At 45.9% G+C, this 24,032-nt stretch overlaps 1 protein-coding gene across 5 annotated transcripts in view; it reads right to left on the reverse strand.

Annotated features, from left to right (window-relative positions):
* The window catches only part of foxd2 (forkhead box D2), a 79,016-nt gene that overhangs the window by 19,021 nt on the left and 35,963 nt on the right, over window positions 1-24,032 (reverse strand). The window contains exons 3-4 of one of the 5 annotated variants that reach the window (XM_042057573.1): window positions 15,212-15,269; window positions 3,929-4,048 (exon numbers count right to left, since the gene is read on the reverse strand). The exons of 1 other annotated variant lie outside the window; for it this stretch is intronic. In XM_042057573.1, coding sequence (XP_041913507.1) covers window positions 3,990-4,048; window positions 15,212-15,269 — 117 coding nt within the window. In that variant the 3' untranslated portion in view covers window positions 3,929-3,989. Of the gene's footprint in view, window positions 1-3,928; window positions 4,238-15,211; window positions 15,270-24,032 lie in introns of those variants that run through there. 3 more of the 5 variants (XM_042057574.1, XM_042057575.1, XM_042057577.1) reach the window with 3 other exon arrangements.

The following is a 24,032-nucleotide window of genomic DNA, read 5'->3' on the forward strand; positions in this document are numbered from 1 at the left end:
GAGCAGCGCAAGCGAAGGATCGCACTGGGACACACTCATCTTTCAAGGAGAGCGAGGAACACGTCTAATCCCCTCTGGACAGGCAGGATGAATGAAGAGGATTCACATGGTCACAGACTCACTCTCTCTCTCTCTCTCTCCATTATTTAGTCACTTCAAGAATCTTGGCCTTTGTTACACATTCTTCATTAGAAGCTAATCAAATGAACTTCCCCTTAATGGGTCCAAACAATCATCACTCTGCTCTGACTCATATTAATTTCTCCATAATGTAAATCAAAGTAATTTTTAGTAATCTTATACCTGACAAGTTGACAACACAATTTCATTTTCATTAAACATGATCGTGTTTGGATTCCATTTAACCTTTGATGAAGTTTGATATTTCATTTAAACATTATCAGTTTTTAATGTAAGTTTTCCCACCTTTAGGGGAAAATTGTAAATAGACAATACTTTATGAGCCATTTCATCTTTGATGTCACAAAACATCTGTAAAAAAACTGACAGCTTTCTTACTTTTTCCTTCCTTGATAAACTTAAACCATAAAATTGCTCTCTTAACAATGTTTGCCCAATTCTGAGACTCAAACTATAATATTACATATTTTGTAGGGCAGGTATACAAAGAATACCAATTGTTGCATTTGAGGACAGAAATCTAACCATTTCAGTAGAGACAATAATCCTGGAATGTCACTGTGAATAATGTATTTTTTTTGTTATAGTGTACTTGCAATGATAATGTCTTCAGGGTGAATTTATGATGAAATCAGCAGGATTCTCGATTTGTAATTTTCAACTCGAGCGTGAGAGAAATACTAGTGTGCCTGATGTGTCATCTACAAACAGTCATGTCAACAGTGTCGGTGTAAACAACAGTCAACACAATTTACATAACAGCTAAATGCGGTCATGACTGAAATGAAAAACTGACATTAGTAAAGGAAAATGCTAACATTGCAAATGCTAACATTTTGACAATTTGACATTTTGACAATGAGCTAAATAACACAAACATTAAAGAAATGAATTCTTTTTTTGGTATTTGTCTTAGTAGTAGGAATGTTTTTTATTCTCCTTGTCATTTATATGAATACAAAAACATCCTGTAATCTGACTTATAATATATATGTCTCTCATACTGTATCCAAATACAGTAATTATGAGAGAGTTATTTGTAAAAAGCTAAGTAGAATGTCTTACTGCTCAATGCACTCTTTAATTATCTGGAGATAGTACTTAGTTCTTTGATTTGTTTTTGTTTGTGGAAGTTTATTTAGCTTAATTAGAGTCATGAAATCATGAATTAAGAGAAGGGGTATTTAAATCAGGGGACGACTTCTCTTTCCCCTTGTCTTCCATGCTGCCTGCCTCAGTAGCCTGTGAAACAGCTGGAGAGCAAAACAGTCTGTCCCGGCTTTAATTACAAATAACTCATTAAAGATCAAAGGCCACAGGCAAGAAAGGGGGACCATTTTGTGTGTGTTCAGTTGTGTGTGTGTGAGCATGGGTGTGTATGTGTGTATAAGTGTGTGCGTGTGTGTGTGCATGCGTGCGTGCATGTATGTGTGTGTGTGTGTGTGTGTGTGTGTGTGTGTGTGTCTGTGTGTGTGTGTGTGTGTGTGTGTGTGTGTGTGTGTGTGTGTGTGTGTGTGTGAAATATGCGTGCATGCATGTTTGTGTGAGTGTGCATGTGTACATGTGAGTGTGTGTGTGTGGTATCTGTAAGTGCATTGGTGAAGGTGTAATTGAAGGGTGTAAAACCTAATCACTGTGCTCACCTGGTTTTCAACAAAGATGGATAACGTAAACATATCATGCGGACTCATGAGTGACACGCTGACCAAAAAATCATTGTGAAATGAAAAGCGAAAACATCAAACAGATTTAATCAGACGAGGTCGATAAGCATCCAGCCCCGGTTAATTCCCAACAAATTATCTAATCCAGATGTTGCACTTTGAGTGTAAACACAGTGCCCTTCAGAATCATAAAATAAATAAGCATGAAAGGGGTTTAGAGTTTCAAACAAAGCCTAACCCCGGCTCAAGACCTTTCCACAGTAGAAAAAAAGGGAGAATAAGTGAGAGAGTGAGAGAGAAAGAGAGAGAGAGAGAGAGACCACACTCCCCCTTCTCTGTCTTTTTGAAACAGGAAAATGTAAATATGGTAATATTTAGCACGTGTTTTAAAACAGATCAGTTTTCTCAAGCGAGAGGGGGAGAGAAAGAAAGAGAAAGAGAGAGAGTGAGAGAGAGAGAGAGAGAGAGAGAAAGAGAAAAAAAGGAAAAACAGGGCCACACACGAGAAAGGGCCGCCCCAGATTTCAGTGTGTGTTCCTCTTCGGAGCATGTGGACGTGCTGTGGGCTACTCTGTTTGCAAACTGTTCCGCCCAGCACTTGGGACTCGCCACCACCACACACTCTACCACGTCTTCTGCGCTTCAAAACCTCAAACGCACCAGAATCATGTGTGTGTACGTCTGACAATACAACTACTTAACAATGAAAAAAACAAAAAACCCTCCAGTCACCTAATCCATTCATGCCGAGGGTAATGTCTCTGAAGGCATGGTGGGAAAAAAAGAAAAACATTGGGATCGAGAGAGAGAGAGAGAGAGAGAGAGAGAGAGAACAGAGAGGGAGGAGTGCGAATAGAAACACTGGAGACATATGGATGTGTTTAAAGACCACCAGGGAAGGGAAACTTGTGCATTTTCGCATAAACCCAGATAAACTCCAAATATGTAATTACACGGGGGTTTAGGGCTTGTCTGTTGCCGATTCATTCAGGAATTTCTGGTCATGTCTTTGAGAGTTTTGGTGCGCAGCACTTGAAAAGATTCTTTAGTGATGGAATTACAGTTTCATTATGCAGTGTCCATATCCACAGCCTGGACCATCAGCACAGAAAGAGAGAGAGAGAGAGAGAGAAGCACAGACCAGCCTTTACAGAACCATTGGTGGAGGAAGAAAGCTTAAAAACGACATGAAAAGAGGAAGACAGGGGGGAAGGAAAAAAAACGAGAACTCTCATAAAATACCTGCAGCACATTTTAAAACTTTCATCGCGTCCAGTATTTATGGTTCTTCGATTCCATGTCGGTGTTTGTAGCCAATTTGTTGTGCTCCAATAAATAGACTGCCCTATTTATCAGTCGACCACATGGCAGCCATTTATGAGGTCTAATGAGAGTCAGATGTGCTTTGTGTATATTTTCACATGCAGGTTTGACGCACTGACAGACCTGGACAGATAGCCGAGATGTACTACTACCATCAGGCCCTGACTTCCGTATCAGCTGCAAACAGCTATTGTGATTAGACGACAGCAGCAGAACTGGGGCCACTCACCCCATCTGCCCCCCCCCCCACCCCAACCTACCCCTAAACACACACACACACACACACACACACACACACACAGAGACAGACAACGACCCTCTGACAAAATTAATGGCATCAGGCACTTTCAATTCTGGGCCATTATCACGTATCCCTTAGGAAGGGGGTCATGGGGATGTGTTTCTTTGACAAAGTTATGATCACACAAGCCCGAGGTATGGCAGCAATGAAAGGGAGGATAGACTGTTATCCTGCAGTCGGTGGTGTTGGAAGTGAAATGTGATGTAACATGCTAGCGAGATGAATCACCTCCTGGAAAAGCCTCACTCTGAAGCTCCCACTCGATCTCACTTTCACTCTGTTTTTAAAGAAGTTCAGGACAGGCACCACAGGCTTAAGCCTTACTGTGTTTGTGTTTGTGTTTGTATTTGTGCGTGCGTGTGTGTGCGTGTGTGTGTGTGTGTGTGTATTTCTAAGTGTTTATGACTATCTCTCTCTCTCTCTCTCTCTCTCTCTCTGTGTGTGTGTGTGTGTGTGTGTGTGTGTGTGTGTGTGTGTGTGTGTGTGTGTTGCCAATTACCTCGGCTATAAATACAAGAATCCCATCCGTCACCGAGTTTCTGGGTGGCTGCAGCACCACCCTAATTGGTTTCAGATGGTCCCCCAGATCTCCCTCCCAGCAACAGCGCCGTCACACAGCCTGTGTGAGAGAGAAAAGACCGCAGGGGAGAAAGAAGACGGCGATGAGAAAAAAAAACATGACTGACAGTGGAGAAGTAAATATGGGGAGAGCAGAGGAATAAACAAGTAGATGTTAAAAGTGTCCTTTTCCATCTGCCACATCCCGGGTTGTTTAGTTGAGGGAGAATTGTGCAGAAATCTCACCAGGCTGTAACAAAGAGAAGTTAACTAAATGTTTTTATTTAGCTTTTTAAAAAGTCATGTTTAAAAAACAAAACACTATTTTTAAGACATAACACTCCCGTTCTTTTGCCTCTGGTCTTTTCTTATTTCTGGGTTGAATCATTTTTGGAGGTTATTTTTCGTTTGATAAATTGTCCCATAAGGTCACACATTCCTTGATCACAGGAATTCAGCTGAAAAAGTAAGTTCGGCCAAAACAAATGATTTCTGAGGCAGGTTGAAATGAGACCCGACACTTCTCCCAGTTTGATAGGGATCTAAAAAGCAAAGGAAAAGAAAACTTCGCACTTTGCTCAAAAGAAGTGTCATTAAAATCCCACAAATAAATCGCTGCCATGGTTTGGACACAATTCCAGACAGATTCCTGACCCCGTTTGCCCTCTGCCTTGCATTTATCATTATTATCTGAGCAGGGCATGCATCTTCATCACCACTACTATTTGGCTTTCAGTAAAGTTTATTCAACTGGTGCGTCTATAAAATCACGACTTTAATTATTTAAGTGGCTGTTTTTAGCTTGATGAGACATTGCGATTTTGTTAAAGCGCGCTACATCACACTGAGGGCAAGTCCCAATTCCCGGGATTAGCACCTCTTTGACGTAGGGATGTATGTCAAATGCTGTTTGTGACCCGTGCCTGGCTCGGGAGACAGCTGATCGATGGACATATATTAACACTAAATTAGAATTGATCAATGAGCAAGAGGACACCGTGACTCCGACAGACGGGGAGCTTAAACATTCTGGAACTGAAGGACTTCTCACTAAAACTCGAAGGAAAATGTCCCACTCACCTAAAAATTGAAAAGGTTAGCACGCACATCTGTCACTGTGTGGTGCACGCGTAACATCTTTACCATTAAGTGTGAAAATGTAACTCACATAGGCCTAAAAAATGTCTAAACATTCGGCTCTTTAACTAGCTATTTAAGTGAGATAATGTTAGATAAGCAACCCTCTCATAAATGCGACAGGGAGTTCTATTGCTAGCTCACTATTTTGTCTTCAAAATTCCTTCAGCATAGGCGTTATTAGCCGCTCAACGTGCCATCACAGAATGGATTAAGGTGGCCTTGGGGAGGCGGTTTTGCCTTTTTAAGGTCGGAATCGATCCACGCTGGGTGAAATGTGTGTGGTGTGATGAGGAATGTATTAGGAGACGAGGAGGTTTTGAGGTTAATAGGCTACTCTACGCCAGTTGTGTGTTTGACTACGAGGGGGATCTCCGAAGAAACGTCAGAGTAGGCCTACTGAAGAATGCAAGAATTTCATTAAATCCCCTCATTAGACCGCACGGGCCTTATTTAGCACGGGCAGGAGAGGGCGGAGCAGCGTGTGGGTTCTCACCACGGACCCTCCACTGCACACACTTAGCCATTAACGCATACTGTGATAATTGCGCCCGCCTGTTGTCAGCTAATCAAACCATAACCATTAACAATGGAGTTCATTACGGCTCAGGATACGACCATTGGCTTTGTATACACTGCAATCATTTCATTGACGTTTATGTTGTACCTCTGAAAAAAATGTGTAGCCATGGTTTGTTCATGGGGTAAAATATGTGGCTGAACTCTTAGTGAACCACTTCAAGAGAGGTAGGCTTACACAGTAGTGGAAGAATGCCTGAAATTTAACTGTCAACATTAGTTGTCATGGTCATATGTAGGAGTTATTTTCCAGCTTAAAATAATACTATCTCTGAGTCAGTATTATATTGTTTGACCACAAAGAAGTCAGAAACAATATGCAACAGAATAATAGAGACATATCTATTACCGTATTTTGTTACAGGAAGAACTGGTTGCAGTACACTAAGTAATCCAGTGATTGTGGAAATTAGGCTTTTTATTTCAGACCATTACATTCTCCTTCATGATTTATAGATATGTACATAAATTGTAGTGACATTTTGAATGGTGACAGCTGAATCCCATTTTGCATGGTATATTCTATACTCTTTGTGAGTGGATAATATGTTTTTACCCCCTTCCATTTGCGTTTAGAGGTAGACTTGCATTTTCAGTGTGAAAAATCAGACTGTGGGGTTGGGCATCTGGAGGAGAACGAGGGAGAGAGGGTCAAGATGGAAGGAGAGAGAGGAGAGAGAGAGTTGGAGGAAAGGAGAGGGTGAAAAAGAGAATGGGCATACACTCATAAAGGACGAAGGCTGCTTGCTGAAGTGCGGGTCCTTGTGTAAATGGGGATGTACTAAACCTTTGCTAACCTGTATCGCCCAAGATAAAATATTTATATATGCCATTGTCTAATGGAGCGCCGCTGGAGAAGCGCCTTAATTTGTTTTCCTCCCTGGCAAATTAATTCCCTCCCCATCATCAGTGTCGGAGCGGATAGTGATTACTGCTGATCTATCTTTGGCCCCAGATAAAACAAGCTCTCGAGACATTTTAAATGGTCAAACTCCACTTTACAATTATGTCTCATCGGATTCGTGCATTTTCATAGATTAAAGGTGAAGCTGCAACACTTGAGGCAGATGGGTAGCAGCTTCTCTAGATTGCTTGCTCGCCCTCTCTTTCTCTCTCTCTCTCTTACAAACACACACACACACACACTCTCTCTCTCACACACACACACACACACACACAGATACACAGGCTCACACTTTCTTCCTGTCTCTTCTTCCTCCTCCCTCTATTTCTCTCAGTCCTCTCCCCCCCCACCCTTCTCTCTGCCTCTCATTTCCTTAATAGGTTGCACATTGGTGGAATACACTACAAAACAAGGACACAACTTTTTAAAGAGAAATGCCACCGTTAAAAGAGACGACAAACACAAAATGTATGCGATACCACTTGGCACGAAATGGCCATCAACACAACACAAGCCAAATCACAGGGGTATCCACAGAGGTGATATGAAAATACATACAAGGCTCATCAGATGCAAACAGTAATGTATGTAAATCTGACTCACACAGGCTTGTTGCCAAGGAAAATATCTTGATCCAGCAAAAGCAATAGAGCCTGTGAGTGTTAGGGGACTGATTTTCATGCTATTACCCGAAAATGGCAGCACTTTCACTCTGTCAGAAAAGGCGTAATCATACTGAACGCATCAGACCTGGAGGCAGTGAAGGAACACCAAAGGCATAGAGCTTTTCTTGCCTTTTTTTATTTTCCTTTTTTTGCTTTTGTTTATTTCTCCTGCCATCTTCTAAGACTTAGAGTACACCAGAGAGCGACCAGCATACACACCGTGGAAAAAGAAATGAAAGTCAGTCCCACAAGTCAGCCCTTTCATCTGGTCCAACACAAAGACTACACTGCGTATTTCTCCCCAAAGTGACACTGAGGAGAGCCACCTCCTGTAGGAGAAGAGCTGAAGGTAGGACTATCAGAGATGGACGATTGTTCTAGCAATTCGGATTTGTTTTTTTGTTTTTCAGGGGATTTGTGTGGATGCAGCACAAAAAAATACTGCGCAAGGCCATTTTAAAACAAAAATATGATAGAATTAATATCATAGTCTATAATACACATTTAATTTAATCCACAATAGAAATAGTAATAGTTTTATGATGCCATTAGCTGTAAGACAATAGCAGAATGCTATAATTGTAGGGATTGTATTGCTTGAAGAATGTGCTCAATGGTAAAATGTCCCCTGATTCAGTGAAATTCCTCTGAAAACCTTCTAAGAATTGTGTCGGTTTCTTGTATGTGCTAGCTCTTAAAACCACTTTAAACTGTCACTGAATAGAATCTAATATAGCAGTATAGTACTAAGGGCTGCATAAATGTATATTTGTCTAGGCACTTTTTTGTACCTATGCGTTTTCTGTAGTCACTGAAAGTGGACCAAGTAAAGAAACATTCTGCGGGCAGGCCCTTAAATGTGAACCACAGAAATGATGTAACTTAGAGTAATTGAATTTAACATAACTCAATTTAAAATATCAAGTTCAAATCTGTGACACTGCAAAACTCAATTTGTATGGAACATTTGGTGGGAGAGATAACTTGAAATAATGTTTACCAAGACGTGCTGAAGTGTGGCTAAAAGCTTCACAAAAACAACTAGCCTTGTCTTTTGAGCGTGGTGGTGGGTGGTCCAATGGCCTATGGATTTGTTTCCCCCTTTTTAGTTGATGTGTATTTTAATACATGTCTATTTATCTAGAGAACATTTGGTGTGGACACACACATATGGTAAATTTCACACCACTGCGATTCCATTGCATCCTTCATTTTTCTTTTTTTGTGCAAGTTTCTCGGATTAAGGGTCACCTGAAAACTGTCCAGCTCCGCTGAACCATTCCAACCTCTGAGCGATCAAAAACATTATTTGACGGAAAAGTCATGCTGCGACTTAACTCCCAAATACCATTGCCGTTTATAGAGGGAAGAGAGTGTAGTTTATAAATTTGAGAATAGTTCCAGAAAAGCAGAAGTGAACAGTTGAGTCTGTAATAATAATTTAAGAAAATGTTTATTGTTTTTAAGATGGCGGGTTAAGAAGGGTAAGTCACAGTTGGAGCTGATGGTCATTTGGACTCGTTGTTTTAAAGACCAGCTCCCTGTCTGCAGCTCAGGCCTTGCTGGCTATGAGTGACACCTTTGGTCACAGGATCACTTTCTGGCCCAGGCTAGAGCTTTGTCCAAGCCATGCTGTAAGGGGCAGGCCAGACAGTCCAAGCCAAGCCGCCCGTCCGATAACTTAGGTGATACACGTACAGAGCTTAGTGACCGCAACCTGAGCTGCTCTCTAAACAAATGAACTAAACTCCATGCCCTGGTGCAACAGTAAGAGAATGAGACAGAGAAAGAGAGAGCAAGAGAGCTAAAGAGAGAGAGCAAGAAAAAAAAGGACAGCACAAGAGAGAAAGAGAGAGAGCGAGAGAAAAAAGGAGATAGTGAGAGAGAAAGCCAGAGAAAGAGGGAGCAAAAGAAAGGGAGAGCACAAGAGAAAAACAGAAAGTGAGAGATCTTTCCGCCTTTCTCTGCTGCCCTGGGTTCCAGGTCCACACTTTGCCTGACAGGGCCGAGGCCCGGCCCCTATCGGCTGGCCGTTGGCCGCACTCACCCCTTTTTAATCTTTCACTAGTTGTTACTGTTGTTATTGCATGTGTTTTCATAAGGAAATGTTAGAAGTGCCTCTGATGGAGCTTTTTCTTCATTCGTGGATGGTTTTGGGCTTTTTTTTTCTTTGTGTAAGCGAGAGGATGAATGACCTAATTGATTCACAGTGACAGTGATATGGGAGGAACGCTTTCTGACACAGTGACTCAAGTTAAAAGATACATGTTTCATTTTAGAGAGTTTTTTTTTTTTTGGTGAGAAGGGAGTTGTTTTCTCTTTACCTGTGATTTGCTTTCATCTCTCTTAATTTTCCTTCTCTCCTTTTTTCCCCTCCTTCCTTCATTCCCTCTCTTTGTTTCCCTTTTTCACAGACACTTGGCTCTCTCTCTCCACTCGCTTTCATCCTTCATTTTTTAAACGCGCTTTCTACAATATCGCTCACCCTCCCTCCATCCCCGGCTCGCTTCGCTCTCCCTCCTGTCCTTTATTAGTCTCCTCGGCTCTGCCAAGTTCCACAGAGAAGCACAGGAACCGAGGGAAAAAGGAGAGAACGAGAGCGAGTGCTGCTATTCCAGAGTGTGTAGCCAAAGTTAGCCTCACCGCGTATTTACAGTCTCCTCCAGCTTAGACATCATCCGAAATGGATCTCTCTTTTTTTCATTTTTTTTTTTTTTACTCATCCAGGCAACCTTCTTGCATTTCTATCTGACGATCTTAAGTAAATGAGCTGGGTGTCAGAGAGAAAGAGGGAGAGAGAAAGAAGGATGTGATAGTGGGCAGGGAGGAGAGGAGAAGCAAGAGGTGCGGAGACTAGCTACCCAGAGGAGAGAGAGCTTGGTGTTATTCCCTGGCATGGTTGGAAAGAAGTTAAGAGCTGTAATAGGAACAGTGTGTCTCACTGCATTCACCCGCACCCCCCAAACACACACACACACACACACACACACACACACACACACACACACACACAGCCGCCAACCCCTCTCTCCCACCCGTCTCTCTCTTGTGTGCTTTGCCCCAGCTGCCTATCAAAAACTAATATCCTCAAATTTGACGCTTATGTTGTCCTTCGAAATTAGAAAGAATCTGTGTCTAATGTTATAAGCCGAACCCCGGCTCCGCTGAACTTAGCCCCCATCACTGCTTGCGTACTGCACCCCACATCCCCAAACACACACACTCTCACACATACACACACACTCTCTCTCTCTCACACACACAGACACACACACACCTCTTCATTGCCCTGTCTTTGCTTTCTCTCTGCTGTGCCCTCCCCCTCCTCCTCCTCCTCCTCCTCCTCCTCCTTTTCCTTTGCTCAGGCTATGCCACTGAGATCTCAGGATTTAAAGACCTACAGCACTCTGCCTCCAACCGGTCGGCCCTCCAATTCCCTCTGCCCCTGTCTACACCTCCCACCCCTCCACACACACATACGCACACACACACAGACACACACACACACACACACCCCACACACACACTACCACCACCAGCACTGCTGTCTCTTACTGCATGACTCTCTCCCTCTCTCTCTCTCCATCTCTCCTGTCTGTCCTTTCTTTAAATACAGTAACACAATCTGCGGGAAAACTGATATAATCTTTTCTAAACTATAAAAGTCAGTCACCCAGAGAAACATCTGCATGGTCAAATTTAAAACAAACTGTCAGGGAGTCGGGTAACCCATAAAGAGAGCATGTGAGGGAGAGGGTAGGGGGCAAAGAAAAAGGGAGGGAGGGAGAGAGGGAAGGATGGAGAGAGAGAGGGAGAGAGAGAAGGGGCTCCCTGTATATTTATCATGCTACCTCTCCTTGGGCACACAACCTTTTCTTTCTCTGTTGCTGTTTTTTTCTCTCTGACTCACCTCAACAACTGTGTTTATTTTCTCAGTTCACTGGAAGAGTTCATCTCTGACGTGTGGCTAATACCAAGCGTTTTAGAATTGTTTTTGTTCACCCATTTCTCTGTAGGAGAACCAGAGATGTATATCTTTTCTTATTCACTTCACTGGTACTGTACCGGCATTGTTTTTCTTTTCCTTTAAGAGTAATTTTAGAATCTGTCACATTCTATCACGTTGCATCTTTCATGATAGATGGATACTGTAGATAGATAGAAAGATAGATAGATAGATAGATAGATAGGTATAATGTAGATAGATAAATATTTAGATAGATACTGTAGATACTTTATTGATTTGATAACAATTCATAAGAAAAACAATAGTGGGTGGCAACAGTAAATGTATGCAATCAATTCTATGTAAACTACAGGAGGCTGTATTGTGCGGTGAGATATATCATGTCAGTCAGGGGAGCCTTCCTCGGTGAATCAAAGAGCGCGGCTGTTGAAATGGTGTCTGTTTCCTCTCGGGCTCGAGACAAGCCCTTGGATTGGTTTAATTGGTGGAGTGACCCCACCCTGGGAGGATGTTAACCCTTTGAGAGGAGATGTACAGGCTACTTCAGCCAGTCAAGTGCGGCAGCCCGGTCGCGAGCACATACGCCACTCGACTTCTCCCACATGGTAGTGCATATGGTGTGGGGGGAAGAGAAAGAGATTGAGGATGCACAGAGGTGGATGCACTAGCAGCAAACCTGCAGCTCAGACTCACTTTTTTTTTGCGAGCTCACACAGGAACACTCACATAATCGTTTTCACACAGAGGGACACGACGTTCCTGGCTAATGGCTTGAATAACATCCAGAGTGGCGCATAAAAACAGCAGCACGCAGGGGGCTAGTGGGGCGGGAGGGGGGAGAGAGAGGTATGATGGAAGGTGGGAGGTGTGTGTGTGCGGGGTGTGTGGAGGGGGGGGGGGGGGTGTTGGATGTTGCGATGGTGACAGTCACCACGGCTAATGCCACTCGGCCAATGGCGTCTCTAATTACTTGGCCTGGGGATGGCTTTTAGCTAAATCACATGCTCACTGAAGAGGCTGTATCAACAGAGACAAGGGCCTGAACAATTACATTAGGCCTCTCCCCCCACCAGGTCCAGCACCAACAATCGAGCTGATTTGCAGCCGTTTCATTGTTATTATCTCCACCGCACAATGATGTTTTCACTGTGATTTGGCGTCAGAGCAGAGGAAAGGACAGATAGTGCAACGGTAAATGAGACGAGAGGGAGAGAGAGAGTGAAGGCTGCTGCAGTGAGTGGGTCTGTCAGAGTGTGTGTGTGTGTGTGTGTGTGTGCATGTGTGTGTGTCCTACATGAGAGAGCTGAGTGCTGAGTGGGCCTCAGCTTTTAATTGATGCTGGAGAGGAGAGGGATGATTGTTCCAACAAGCTCGATAGTACACCACAAACACACGTACACCATGAAGCCGGTGCTCGCGCGTGCGCGCGCACACACACACACACACACACCATGTATGCAGTATTGTGTGTCTATGGAAAAGTGGTGTGATAATGCCGAGATCATTTGTACTCTCAACATTTTCTTACTTGGCTGACCCATTAATCATGTTTTGAAAGCATCCATCTGGGAACATATTTATTATTTTGCATGCGTTTTGTTTCCATGTATCGCATGAGGGATTGGAAATGACAGATTAGTGGTTATCAAAAAGTCGGTTTGTTCTCACATTACCATTTTTATTTTAAGAAATGGCGAAAGGGCTTTCAAAGCAGTAGAGAGGGACATTGAGAGACTTCGACATGGAGAGGAGGCTGGCAGGGTTTGGACAGCTTGGCTGTAGGGAGGAGGGGGGGGGGGGGGGTAGATAGTGGTGAGTGGGGGTGGTCGGGAGAGGAGAGCTAAGTGGGGTTGGATCACTCGACAGCCTGCCCCACCCTGTTGCCCTCGTCACACCCCCCTCCTGCAGGCGGCTCTCTCGGGGGGGGGGGGGGGGGGGGGTTGGTTGGGGGGGTCACCCCACCCGTCAGATAGCACTGACACCAGTGGGGCCTACCCACTCACAGCCTGTTGGGGGGGGGGGGGGGTTAAAGAGAGAGAGAGGGAGAGAGAGAGAGAGAGAGCGATGGAGAAGGTGACTAGGCCTCTTCAGCTGAAGAGCGGCAGCAATCATTATGCATATTTAATATTTTTTCCCCCTCTCCTGAATCAACTCCCTCTCACTCTTCCTCTTTCTGCTCCCTCGTGACAAACATGAGACTAGCCCTCTGCTGGCCGCCCCCCCAACCCCCCCATGGTCACGGCACATGTGTAAATAGACAACGTAGTAGTCCGTACACAGACGCACAGAGCGTGGCCACAGGGCCAAATGCTGCCGTCAGCACGTCCGAATCTGCTACTGGGGCATCATCGCAGTCTGTGAGGGAGCACAACAGGTGGCGTGCCATGGAGCCAACCATAGAGAGAGAGAGAGAGAGAGAGAGAGAGAGAGAGAGAGAGAGAGAGATGGGAGACAGAGAAAGAGAAAGAGAAATGGGAGACAGAGAGAGAGAAAGAGAGGAGTGAAATGGATGTAGTTGAGAAATCACTGTGCTTTCACTCTTCCAATATGTGGTGGAGGTGATGGTGGTTCTGAAGAAGCGGTGAGCTGCAAAGGTCTGAGACAATGGCACCAGTCAACAGTGAGGTTGTCCTTCCCCTTGTGCAATCACTCCACCTTACACCCCCATCTCACACACACACACACACACACACACACACAGAGAAAGAGAGAGAGAGGCACTACCTACACCTTTCTTCTCCAACCACCACCCCCCTCCCCTCTGCCTTCATGTCTCTTTCTCTCTCCCCCACTTCTCTCACATATAAAAGCAAGCTAGTGGAATCACTGGGCATACGGTGAAAGGGCGACATGGCATTTTAGTGGGGGCCGGGTGAGTGGGGGGGGCTGGAGGAGAGATGTAGAGAGCAGTGGGAGTGTATGGGGGGGGGGGGGGGGGGGGGCATGGGGGTTGTTGGTGCCAGAGAGGACTCCTGGAGTGGCCAGTGCAACGCTATGATTTCAGGAGGCTTTTTATCTGAATGATTGCCCCCAATTAGATCGTGTTTGGGGTAGGTGAGAATGAGCCTAGATCTGGAAGGGGTGGGGGGTGGAGGCCTGCTGGAGAGGCCTGATGGAGGGGTGGTCGAGAGGGTGTGTGTCGGGGGCTTGTCTGAGGTGGGGATGGGTGGAGGGTGAAGGGTGAAGTAGAGGATGGGGGGGGCGGTGGGGTATGATGCCCAAGAACCTACCCTGATGAGCCACCCGGGATTCTCATCCATATGTATTAGCCACCCTCTGCTTGAATCCACACAACAAACACGAGAGTTGGGTGGGGGTTGAAGAAAGAAAAACAAGAGCATCAAAAACGCCGCCACACATTGCGACTTGGCCGCAATAATTACTTTGTTGCTCTTGTTGCGTTTGAATTGGAATGACGTTAAGTACACACACATTTACACATATAAACGCATATACACTTACGCACACACACACACGTACACACATATACACATACTCACACATGCGTATACCATCTGGATAATGTGCTTCCAGGCTAAAAGCTGTCACCTCAACCCACTTCCTGACTAATCAGTGTAGAACAGAATGTTAACACCAGCTAGAGCCCAGACCGCACCCTCAAGCCATCGGCTGCTCATGGGAACAGTCCTGGGAGGAAACAGCACGACCCTACACGTCTTTATCCCTCAATATGAGTGTGTGGGATCTGCAAATCTCATCAGCCTCTGTCAGCTTCTGATTTGTTTTTTGTGAATTCAAAAAAATAAGATTTAGAGAGTATTAATCTGATACTATAAACACAGATTAGTGTGTCATTCACTACTGTATTGGATTTGTTTTTATTTGAGCAGTCTGCAGAGTGTGTGTGTGTGTGTGTGTGTGTGTGTGTGTGTATCTCTCTCTCTGTGTATGTGTGTGTGTGTGTGTATGTCTGTGGTAATGTGGTGTATCCATGTGTATGAGTGAAAGCACCTGTGTATTGAGTGTGCGGGCCTGTTTGCATTGTCCTCCACTCCAGATTGGGAGCAAGCTGGGGAAAAAAGAAAGGGGGCTCAGTGTTTTTTATTTAGACAAATGTTATTTTTGTGCCGTCTCCATGAAATAGTTACTGGTCTTGAGACACACACGCTGTTTCCTGGCAGAACTTGAATAACCTTGCTCTCGCCACTCCTCCATCCCTCCCTCTCTTCCTCCCTCCCTCTCTCGCTCCCTCACTCTCTCCATAGACCCTCTTGTATCACGGCTGAATGAGAGAATACAGGGCCTCTCCACTACACAGGCTCAACATTAGCCTTCCATTTCTCCCTCTCTATTTCTCTCTCTTTTACACACACACACACACACACACACACACACACACACACACACACACACACACACACACACACTCACACTCACACTGGCACACTCGTCTCTCAATAGGTGTATTAAAATCGTTCCCTTTTCCCCGTTGCTTGGCCTAGCCGGGGGATTCCGGAAAGCTCCTGCCAAGCACATCGGGATACGCAATCCCCCTCCCTCCGTGGCCCAGTTCCCTTCTCGACTGGACTGGACCTCCGTTCCGTTTTTTTTAAATATTACTCCATAAAACAGTCCATCTGAGTGGTCGTAATCCATGCCAAGCTCTGCAGCAGACTCTGAAGCATTAGAGCCTTCTGTCCACACTCACCGTCCAGCCACCATCACTATATCAAATCACAACCCCGTGTGCGTTGCTTCAAGTGACCGTGAGGGTTGTCTCGGACGTATTAACAGATTGACACCATCACACCCGGCTGCTGCCCAGTCCGGGCAGGGTCATGTCGAGGAACGCCGTACCCAGTAACTCAGGGCTTCAACGGAGACGTAACAGGTGCGAAGAGGGGGGCAAGAGGAAGGCCAAAGGCTCACTGTCTCACTGTCTCCATGGGCTTAAGGCAGCATTACTGGCACTGGGAGCTGGAGAGGGAAAGAAATAGAGGGAGGGAGAGAGGGAAGAGAGAGAGAGGGAGAATGGGGGAAGCCTGCCTCCATAAATCACAGTTAACATGTAAATGCCACTGCAACGCATTCCTCTGGAGAACAGGAGACTCTGCTACTCTGCTGCTGTGAGTTCCTTTCTCTTTCGGCTGCTGCTGTTGTTTTAAGGATACCCCCCTCTTCACACAGTCATTCACACACACACACACACACATGCTCACACAGACTCACACATACACGCACAGTCACATACACATACACACACATACGCACACACACACACACACACACACACACACACAAACACACGCATACACATACACACACACACACACACACACACACACACACACAAACACACACACACACACACACACACACACACAAACACACACACAGACAGAAAGGGCTTGTTTTCCTTCCACGTCTCCACCCCTAACTGAAGCGTTCCAAAAAGCTAATAGAGCTAATAGTTTAATGTGAGGAAGAGTGGTTAAGGGTTTCCTGTGACTTCTGCCATTATAGTCGTCATCAGAATGGGCACTTAATCTTTCTTGCCTTCCCCTCACCACAAAGCTGCGTGCGCTCTGGAGTCGGCTAATCGTGTATGTACAGTAGCTCAGAAAGAAAGCACACAGTTCAGAGGTTTTGTCAGGGAGTTGAAATAAACTTGAGCAAAAGCGGAGCAAATAGAGGGCCTTGAGGAGAGAGTAGGAGTTGCAGGGGGCAGTGTGTTCTCGGCTGAGAGCTGACTTGGACCCCCCCCCCCCCCCCCCCACACACACACACACACACACACACACACCCAATTAACCCCAGACTCGACACACATGGAGGAGAGGTCTGTGGAAGATGGAACCATGGATAGATATTGGTGTGTGTGTGTGTATGTGTGTGTGTGTGTATGTGTGTGTGTGTGTGTGTGTGTGTGTGTGTGTTGGGGGGATGATGCAGAGGAGTGAGGGCAAAGCTAAGAGGTAGGTGAGTTTACATTATCATCAGTGCAGATGTGAATCTCCTGTTTATGCTCGGATGGCCGGCGCAATCATTCGCTCAAACAATACAGTCACTTCCACGCTCGGCCTGGCGTGGCTTGTTTGAACGTTTCCCATAATTGAGAGATGGAGGGGGGGTAAACAGTGACAGCAGCGTAGGAGACGCAAGTTGGAGAGATCTTAATCTCCGCTGGCCTTGTTTGGAGTGGCAGTGGTACTGATTGCAGAGGCAGGAAGAGTCTCGGATCAGTGTTGGGAAGCGGATAGGAACCCGGCGTGGTGGGATATTTTTTTTTTTCGGTGAGAGTGGAGAGGGGTCTTGGGAATTCTTGGTCAACATCTGTGTGAAACAGGATTCCAAAAAAACAACAGGAACGTTTGATGACAGGGAGACCGTTTACGGAATGTCTCATCTTCCCCTGAGCTGGATTTCGACACGGCGTCACACGCCGTACGCATTGCAACCTCGCGGGGGGAACCTCACTTCCACTGTGGCTGATACCCTGCACAACAGTAAACTGTGTATGTGCAACTATGTATGTACAAGACACAGCACCCTGAAGTACAGCATAACCGCATCAAGCTGTGACAAAACAAGTGGTCTCTGCCCTCTCACTTCTTAGCCCGCTATGTACTTCACGGACGGTCTAATAACCCTGACAATAGGGGAGAACACCGGGAGATATTTGATGACTGGATCGTGTTGCCAGAAGATGATAGATTGAGCCGGGTGCTCCTTTCCAAAGAACACATTACCTACACAGCGGTGGAAAAGCTAATATCGGCGCACATCGGCGGGCCACGGAGCAATTTTGAAGCCTAACGGGAGGCCGCGGTTGGTTCGGATTCACTGCATGATGGTAAATTAACGAGCCCAACTGGTGGTTAGCACAGAAGGGCCCTCGCGAGGTCAAAGATGAGTGTCCGGTCTGATAACGATAACGCCTCCCCTCGCTCTCCCTGCCAGGGAAGTCCCATACTTGCCTCACTAACGCCCCCCACACACACACACACCCACCCACCACCACCACCTTCTACCTATAACCCATCTACCCTCGCACCCCCACATCAAAGACCATCAATCTCCCTCAGTACAGGGAGAAAGGCAAATATTTAGAGAAGGACTGAGCCCCCATAAATCTGTTGTGGGAGAGTGAGGGAGAACACGATACCCCCCTACCCCCTCCTCGCTCCCCGATCCCTGAGCAGCCCTCAAGCTTGACAGCCAGAGGAAGCTGGGGAAGAATCGGAGCAAAGGAACCCGACAGAAAGAGCGAGAGAAGGAGAAGGAAAGCAGCTCTGTGCCAAGGCCTGTGAGGAAGAGAGGGGATTTGAGATTAGGATGATAGACAAAGAGAGAATGAATGTGTGTGTAAGAAAGAGAGAGAGACAGAGTGAGAGAGGAGGGGTGGGGGGAGACTTGTTACACATACATAAACACAGATCTATAGACTATAGCTTAGACACACACACACACACACACACACACACACACACACACACACAGACTCAACTCCCTGCCTGTGATTTACTATAACAACTCTGGGTTCCACTTGAGTGAGACTCGAGAATATCACCAAGTATTTATGTCCCTTTTCATTTTAAAACAATATGGTGTTTCGGCCATAAAGAAAGGAACGCTGTGCTGACAGGTCAGGGTTGAAAGGTCACGGCAGGAGTAAATTGAGGGCAGATGAAGCCCCCCACCGACCCCCAGCCCACCGCCCGTGCTCAAAGCAAAGGCCTATTACAGGAGAAAAGCACCGCAGAGAATGGGGAGAGGCTCCAACAGTGGAGCGACACAAAGCTGTTTGGAGACCCCACACCAGAGTGGCCACTCACTATGTCCTTTATTAGTGAGGATGAGTCAACGGCTAACGACGGCCAAATACCTGAACATCTGCTCAGTGGCATCAGGAGAATAGAGATGACTCACCCCCTAATGTCTCCGGTCAATATTGAGTACGGTATGTGTGGTTGCTTGGATCACCATTATGTTGGTTGGTTGGTAAAGTGGACATAAAGTAATTGCATGGCTCCTGACAAGCATGATCTCCAGTACAAAAACTGTTGGCCAAGCTTGGCATGCCGGCCACAAACTCTCCTACCCTACATGGACAAATTGGAATTTTGAAATTCCAAGAATTCCTAAATACACATAACTGTTTAAATATATTAGTGACAAACAGTAATGATTAGCAAGGGTGGTTAATGTCCATTGCTTAGGGTAAAACTCATTTGTCACTAAGATGGATTTAGTTAATATGGCTACTCTTGCTTGCAGCTGGATCCTGTTCAGAAACCTATGACTATAATAAAACGCATAAAAGGAGGACATGCAGAGAAAATTGATTCAAACATTTTTTTTGTTGATAGCTGATAGCTGACAACTTAATACACACTGCCTATCAACTTAACACATACTTTAAACTACACAAAATAAAATTGGGCAGTTTAAAGTTTGATGTGCAGTGTTTTCAGTGTAGTTTTGCTGTAGTTAATGTACTTATAGTGCACCCTAGCCTGTCAACCTTAAAAATGGATATTTTTACAGTTGCCAGTGGCCATTTGATTTAAAATGTTGGAGTAGCAATTATTTTTAATTTGCGGACGTTCTGTTTTTTGCAAATGTACTGACTAAGTGTGGGGGTGGGGGGGCAATGCTAATCCTACAACTGCATTGACTATTGAGTACCAGCTTGTCTGTCAGTATGGTGGGGTCATACTAAGATCTTTTAGATTTATTTATCTTTTAGCATATTTCAGATAGGCTCCTTTCTGCATCTTAATGAGTCTGGTGTGTAGTGTGAGCTTTGGCTTCATGTTTGTCCTGTAAAATTATCTCCTCCAGTGACTTATAAATTCTTTGCATTCTTGTCATGCACATATTTTAAAAGCAACTGTTATGACACCTGCTAATATTCGTAGATTTAATGTGACAAAGTTGACATAATGGATTGCCAATCATGTATGGCCTGTTACATTTGGCCTGTCATTTTTTAAGTGACAGTAGCTATTGGCTTCACCTATAAAAATGCTCACCCACGGCAAAGGGTGCGATCTGCTGATGTGCTGTTCATGTCGGGCAAGATATCAATGAGTTCCCCTCCCCATGGTATTAGAAGCATTCACATACACACACATCCGTTCACACACATGCATAAACATCCTAACACCTAACCGCTCATGTCACACACACACACACACACACACACACACACACACACACACACACACGTTCACACACATGCATAAACATGCAAACCCATAACCGCTCATGTCACACACACACACACGTTCACACACATGCATAAACATCCAAACACATAACCTCTCATGTCACACACACACACACATTCACACACATGCATAAACATCCAAACACATAACCTCTCATGTCACTCATATACACAAGGGCGCACACACACACACACATCAACATACAACATACATACATATTGGCATTAGTGTTGCACAATACTTGAAAAATATCACGATACCCTGAAATTAAAAAAATTATGATACCCCATTATGTTAGATCGGGACCTTAAGAATGGTGTTTTTATCAGGTTTTAATAAAAGCTTTATTAGTTATTCATTTTTTTCCGTCTATCATATTACTTCTATTACTGATGTTTACATTTTTTGCCATGATGTCATTTAGTATTGGTATCGAGATACTTAGGCATGGTATCGTAGTATCAGAGTCATAATTTTGATATTGTGACAACACAAACTGGCATATATATACCCTATCTCTCTCACACAAACAAACAAACAAACACGCACACATTTACATACACACATGAGACACATACACCCACATAAAGTATATATACGCTCTCTCACTCACTCCCACTTACACAGGCCCTAGGTCCCTATCTGCCAGCTGTCAAGCTGTAGTGAGGGATTTATGGAGATTTGCTGCTCCCCGGCCTCTCCCTCTCCTTCTCCCTAGCCACGCTGCACTCCCTGGGGCAGCCAGGAATCGATCCCTGGGCAAGGAGAGGGAGAGGACCAGGCCACCCTCTGGAGCTGGACCTGTCCTGACAGACTGCCCTATTAACTGCAATCCCCTCCCAGTGGGACCTGGGGAGGGGCGGAGACAGACACACACACACACACACACACACAAATACACACACACACACACATCTCAGATGTCTTCATTAGGATGTCAACGAAGCAAAAAAAAAAGAAAATTCTCTTCTTTTTTTTCATTCCTCCATCCTCCTCTCACTTTCTCGGCCTCTCTCTGCTCAGTGTTATTGTGAGCGGGTTTGTTGGCATTCTAGGCTGCGCTGTGCCGTGCCGCCCCGCCCGCCTCGTGGCTGTGAAATGTCACGTCTCTGATGGCGCAGCACGACGCGCTGCTTCAGTGTCAATAATTAAAGATACATCAGCGGCGCGGCCAGACAGAAGACTCTTTACACAAGTGTTATTTCTGCCCCGTGAAAACACAGAGAATCGGAAATGTCTTCCGTAACCGATTAGCATTCTAGATGCTATCTTTTGAAACAGGCCATTGTTTTCAGTTTGATACCTTGTTGTTGTATAATGTTTCACTGTCTTATTTTCATTTTGTATCTCAATCTTAATCTTTGTTTCATTGACTCTTAACTAACACGCTCTCTCTCTCTCTCTCTCTCTCTCTCTCTCTCTCTCTCTCTCTCTCTCTCTATCTATCTACTCTATCTCCTCTATCTCTCTCTCTTTCTCTCTCTCACTCTCTACTCTATCTCCGCTCTCTCTCATGCTCTTTCTTCCTTTCTCTTTCTCTTTCTCTTTCTCTCTCTCTCTCTCTCTCTCTCTCTATCTATCTATCTATCTCCTCTATCTCCTCTATCTCTCTCTCTTTCTCTCTCACTCTCTCTACTCTATCTCCGCTCTCTCTCATGCTCTTTCTTCCTTTCTCTTTCTCTACCTCCTCTCTTTCTCTCTCTCTCTCTACTCTCTCCTTTCTCTCTCTCTCTCTCTCTCTCTCTACTCTTTCCTTTTTTCTCTCTCTCTCCACTTCAGCTCCTGTGTGGCCCGGGCAGTGAGAGGTCCCTTGTCTGCGTGTTTGACACGTGTCTTCCTGTGAGGCTGGCCGAGGCTGCCCTGAGCCTCAGTGGGAAACCTGCGCTCTGTCCAGGGCCCTGCCAGATTCAATTACACACCTCCACCACAGGGCCCGAGACAAAGGAAGCCTCGCGCACTCCCCAGGAAAAAGACCACGGCGCTCAGGACGACAGGAGGTGGACCGACCGGACACACCACCGCTATCCAAAGACTACTCTAAGTCCTGAAGTAAAGTACACACTTTACACACACACACACACACACACACACACACACACACACACACACACACACACACACACACACACACTCACACATGCAATATGAATTATTTTGAATGTATATTATTTCATGGCTTCCCACCAAGGACAGATGGTTACAGAGGGGGGAAGGTTTGTAATGAGATTAGCCTGGTCATGGAAAATGTTATGGACACCTGTCCGTGTGTGTGTGTGTGTGTGTGAGAGAGAGGGAGAGAGAGAGAGAGAGAAAGAAAGAGAGTATGTGTGTGTGTGTGAGAGAGACTGTGTGAGAGTGAGTGTGTGTGTGTGTGTGTGCTTGTAGTTTAGAAGAGTGCAGGCATGTGCAGGGCCACCCTGGTTTCCTATACTCCTCTGGAGTTCAATGCAGGGCGGCCTGGTGACCACAGAGCGAGCAGTGGGGGGGAACGGTCAGAGGACTTGAGTATAGGATAGGGAGCGATGGAGGGTGGGCTCCTGAAGAGGGGGCCATGGACATGTAATTGCTTCTTACTGATCCTAATAGCACATCTAAAGCGCCGGCACTTCACCAGACCTCTGCAGAAACACACCAGGCTGGGCCTGTTCATTATCACCGTGACCCCCTACATCTTGCATAGACAACGCCAACCACCCCCCCCCACTCCCCCCCCCCCCCCCCCCCCCACACACACACACACACACACATACACACACTTATGGACATACATACACTCTCTCTCTCTTCAGCAAACTCTTCACCACCGCCCCAGAGCTCCCCCTCCCTGTCCTCCCCCAAAAGAGCTCCCTACCACTGCCATTGTCTCGGGGGATTAATTGGAGCGATGTACCCCATTGTGTGGTGGCTGAATGGCCGTGGAGGGCTCCATTGTAGGGTTGAATGGGGGCAGGAGTGTTCATTAGGTGTGCAGCTGAATATGGGGCTCCTATTGTTGGGGTTGGGTGGGGGGGGGGGTGGGGGGGGTGGCATGCAGCGGGGGTGAGGGCTACAGCTCGAAGAGGCAGCCAAAGGAGTGTGTGGTGTGTGTGTGTGTGTGTGTGTGTGTGCGTGTGTGTAGGTAGGTGGGTTGGAGGGGGGACCTCCAAGGAGGGGGAAACGGCACCCTCTCCTCCGCAGCCTGACGCTTGGCCCTGAGAGGGCCGCGGCTCCTTTTATTGTGCGTAGGAAGCTTTTGTGTCTGGTCTATACAGGGGTGAATGGAGAGAGAGAGAGAGAGAGAGAGAGAGAGACAGAGAGAGAGAGAGAGAGAGAGAGAGAGACAGAGAGAGAGAAAGAGAGAGAGAGTTGGCAATGGCGAAGGATCAAAAAGAGCTCTCTGCCCCCCCCCCCCCCCCCCCCCCACACACACACACACACACACACACACACCCACACACTGTACTCTACTGTACCTGGGGCTCCATCTCCTGTGTGTGAGGCCTCCTGAGAGGACCACTGAGACAGGCCTGCGCTGGTGGTCCCCCCCCTCCCCTCCCCTCCCAAGAACCACCACCAGGAGACCTGAATAGACACAGTCAAGGTAGGGTGGGAGGGAGAGA

This window comes from Alosa sapidissima, chromosome 12, assembly GCF_018492685.1.
Source record: "Alosa sapidissima isolate fAloSap1 chromosome 12, fAloSap1.pri, whole genome shotgun sequence".
In the NCBI taxonomy this organism is placed as follows: Eukaryota; Metazoa; Chordata; class Actinopteri; order Clupeiformes; family Clupeidae; genus Alosa; species Alosa sapidissima.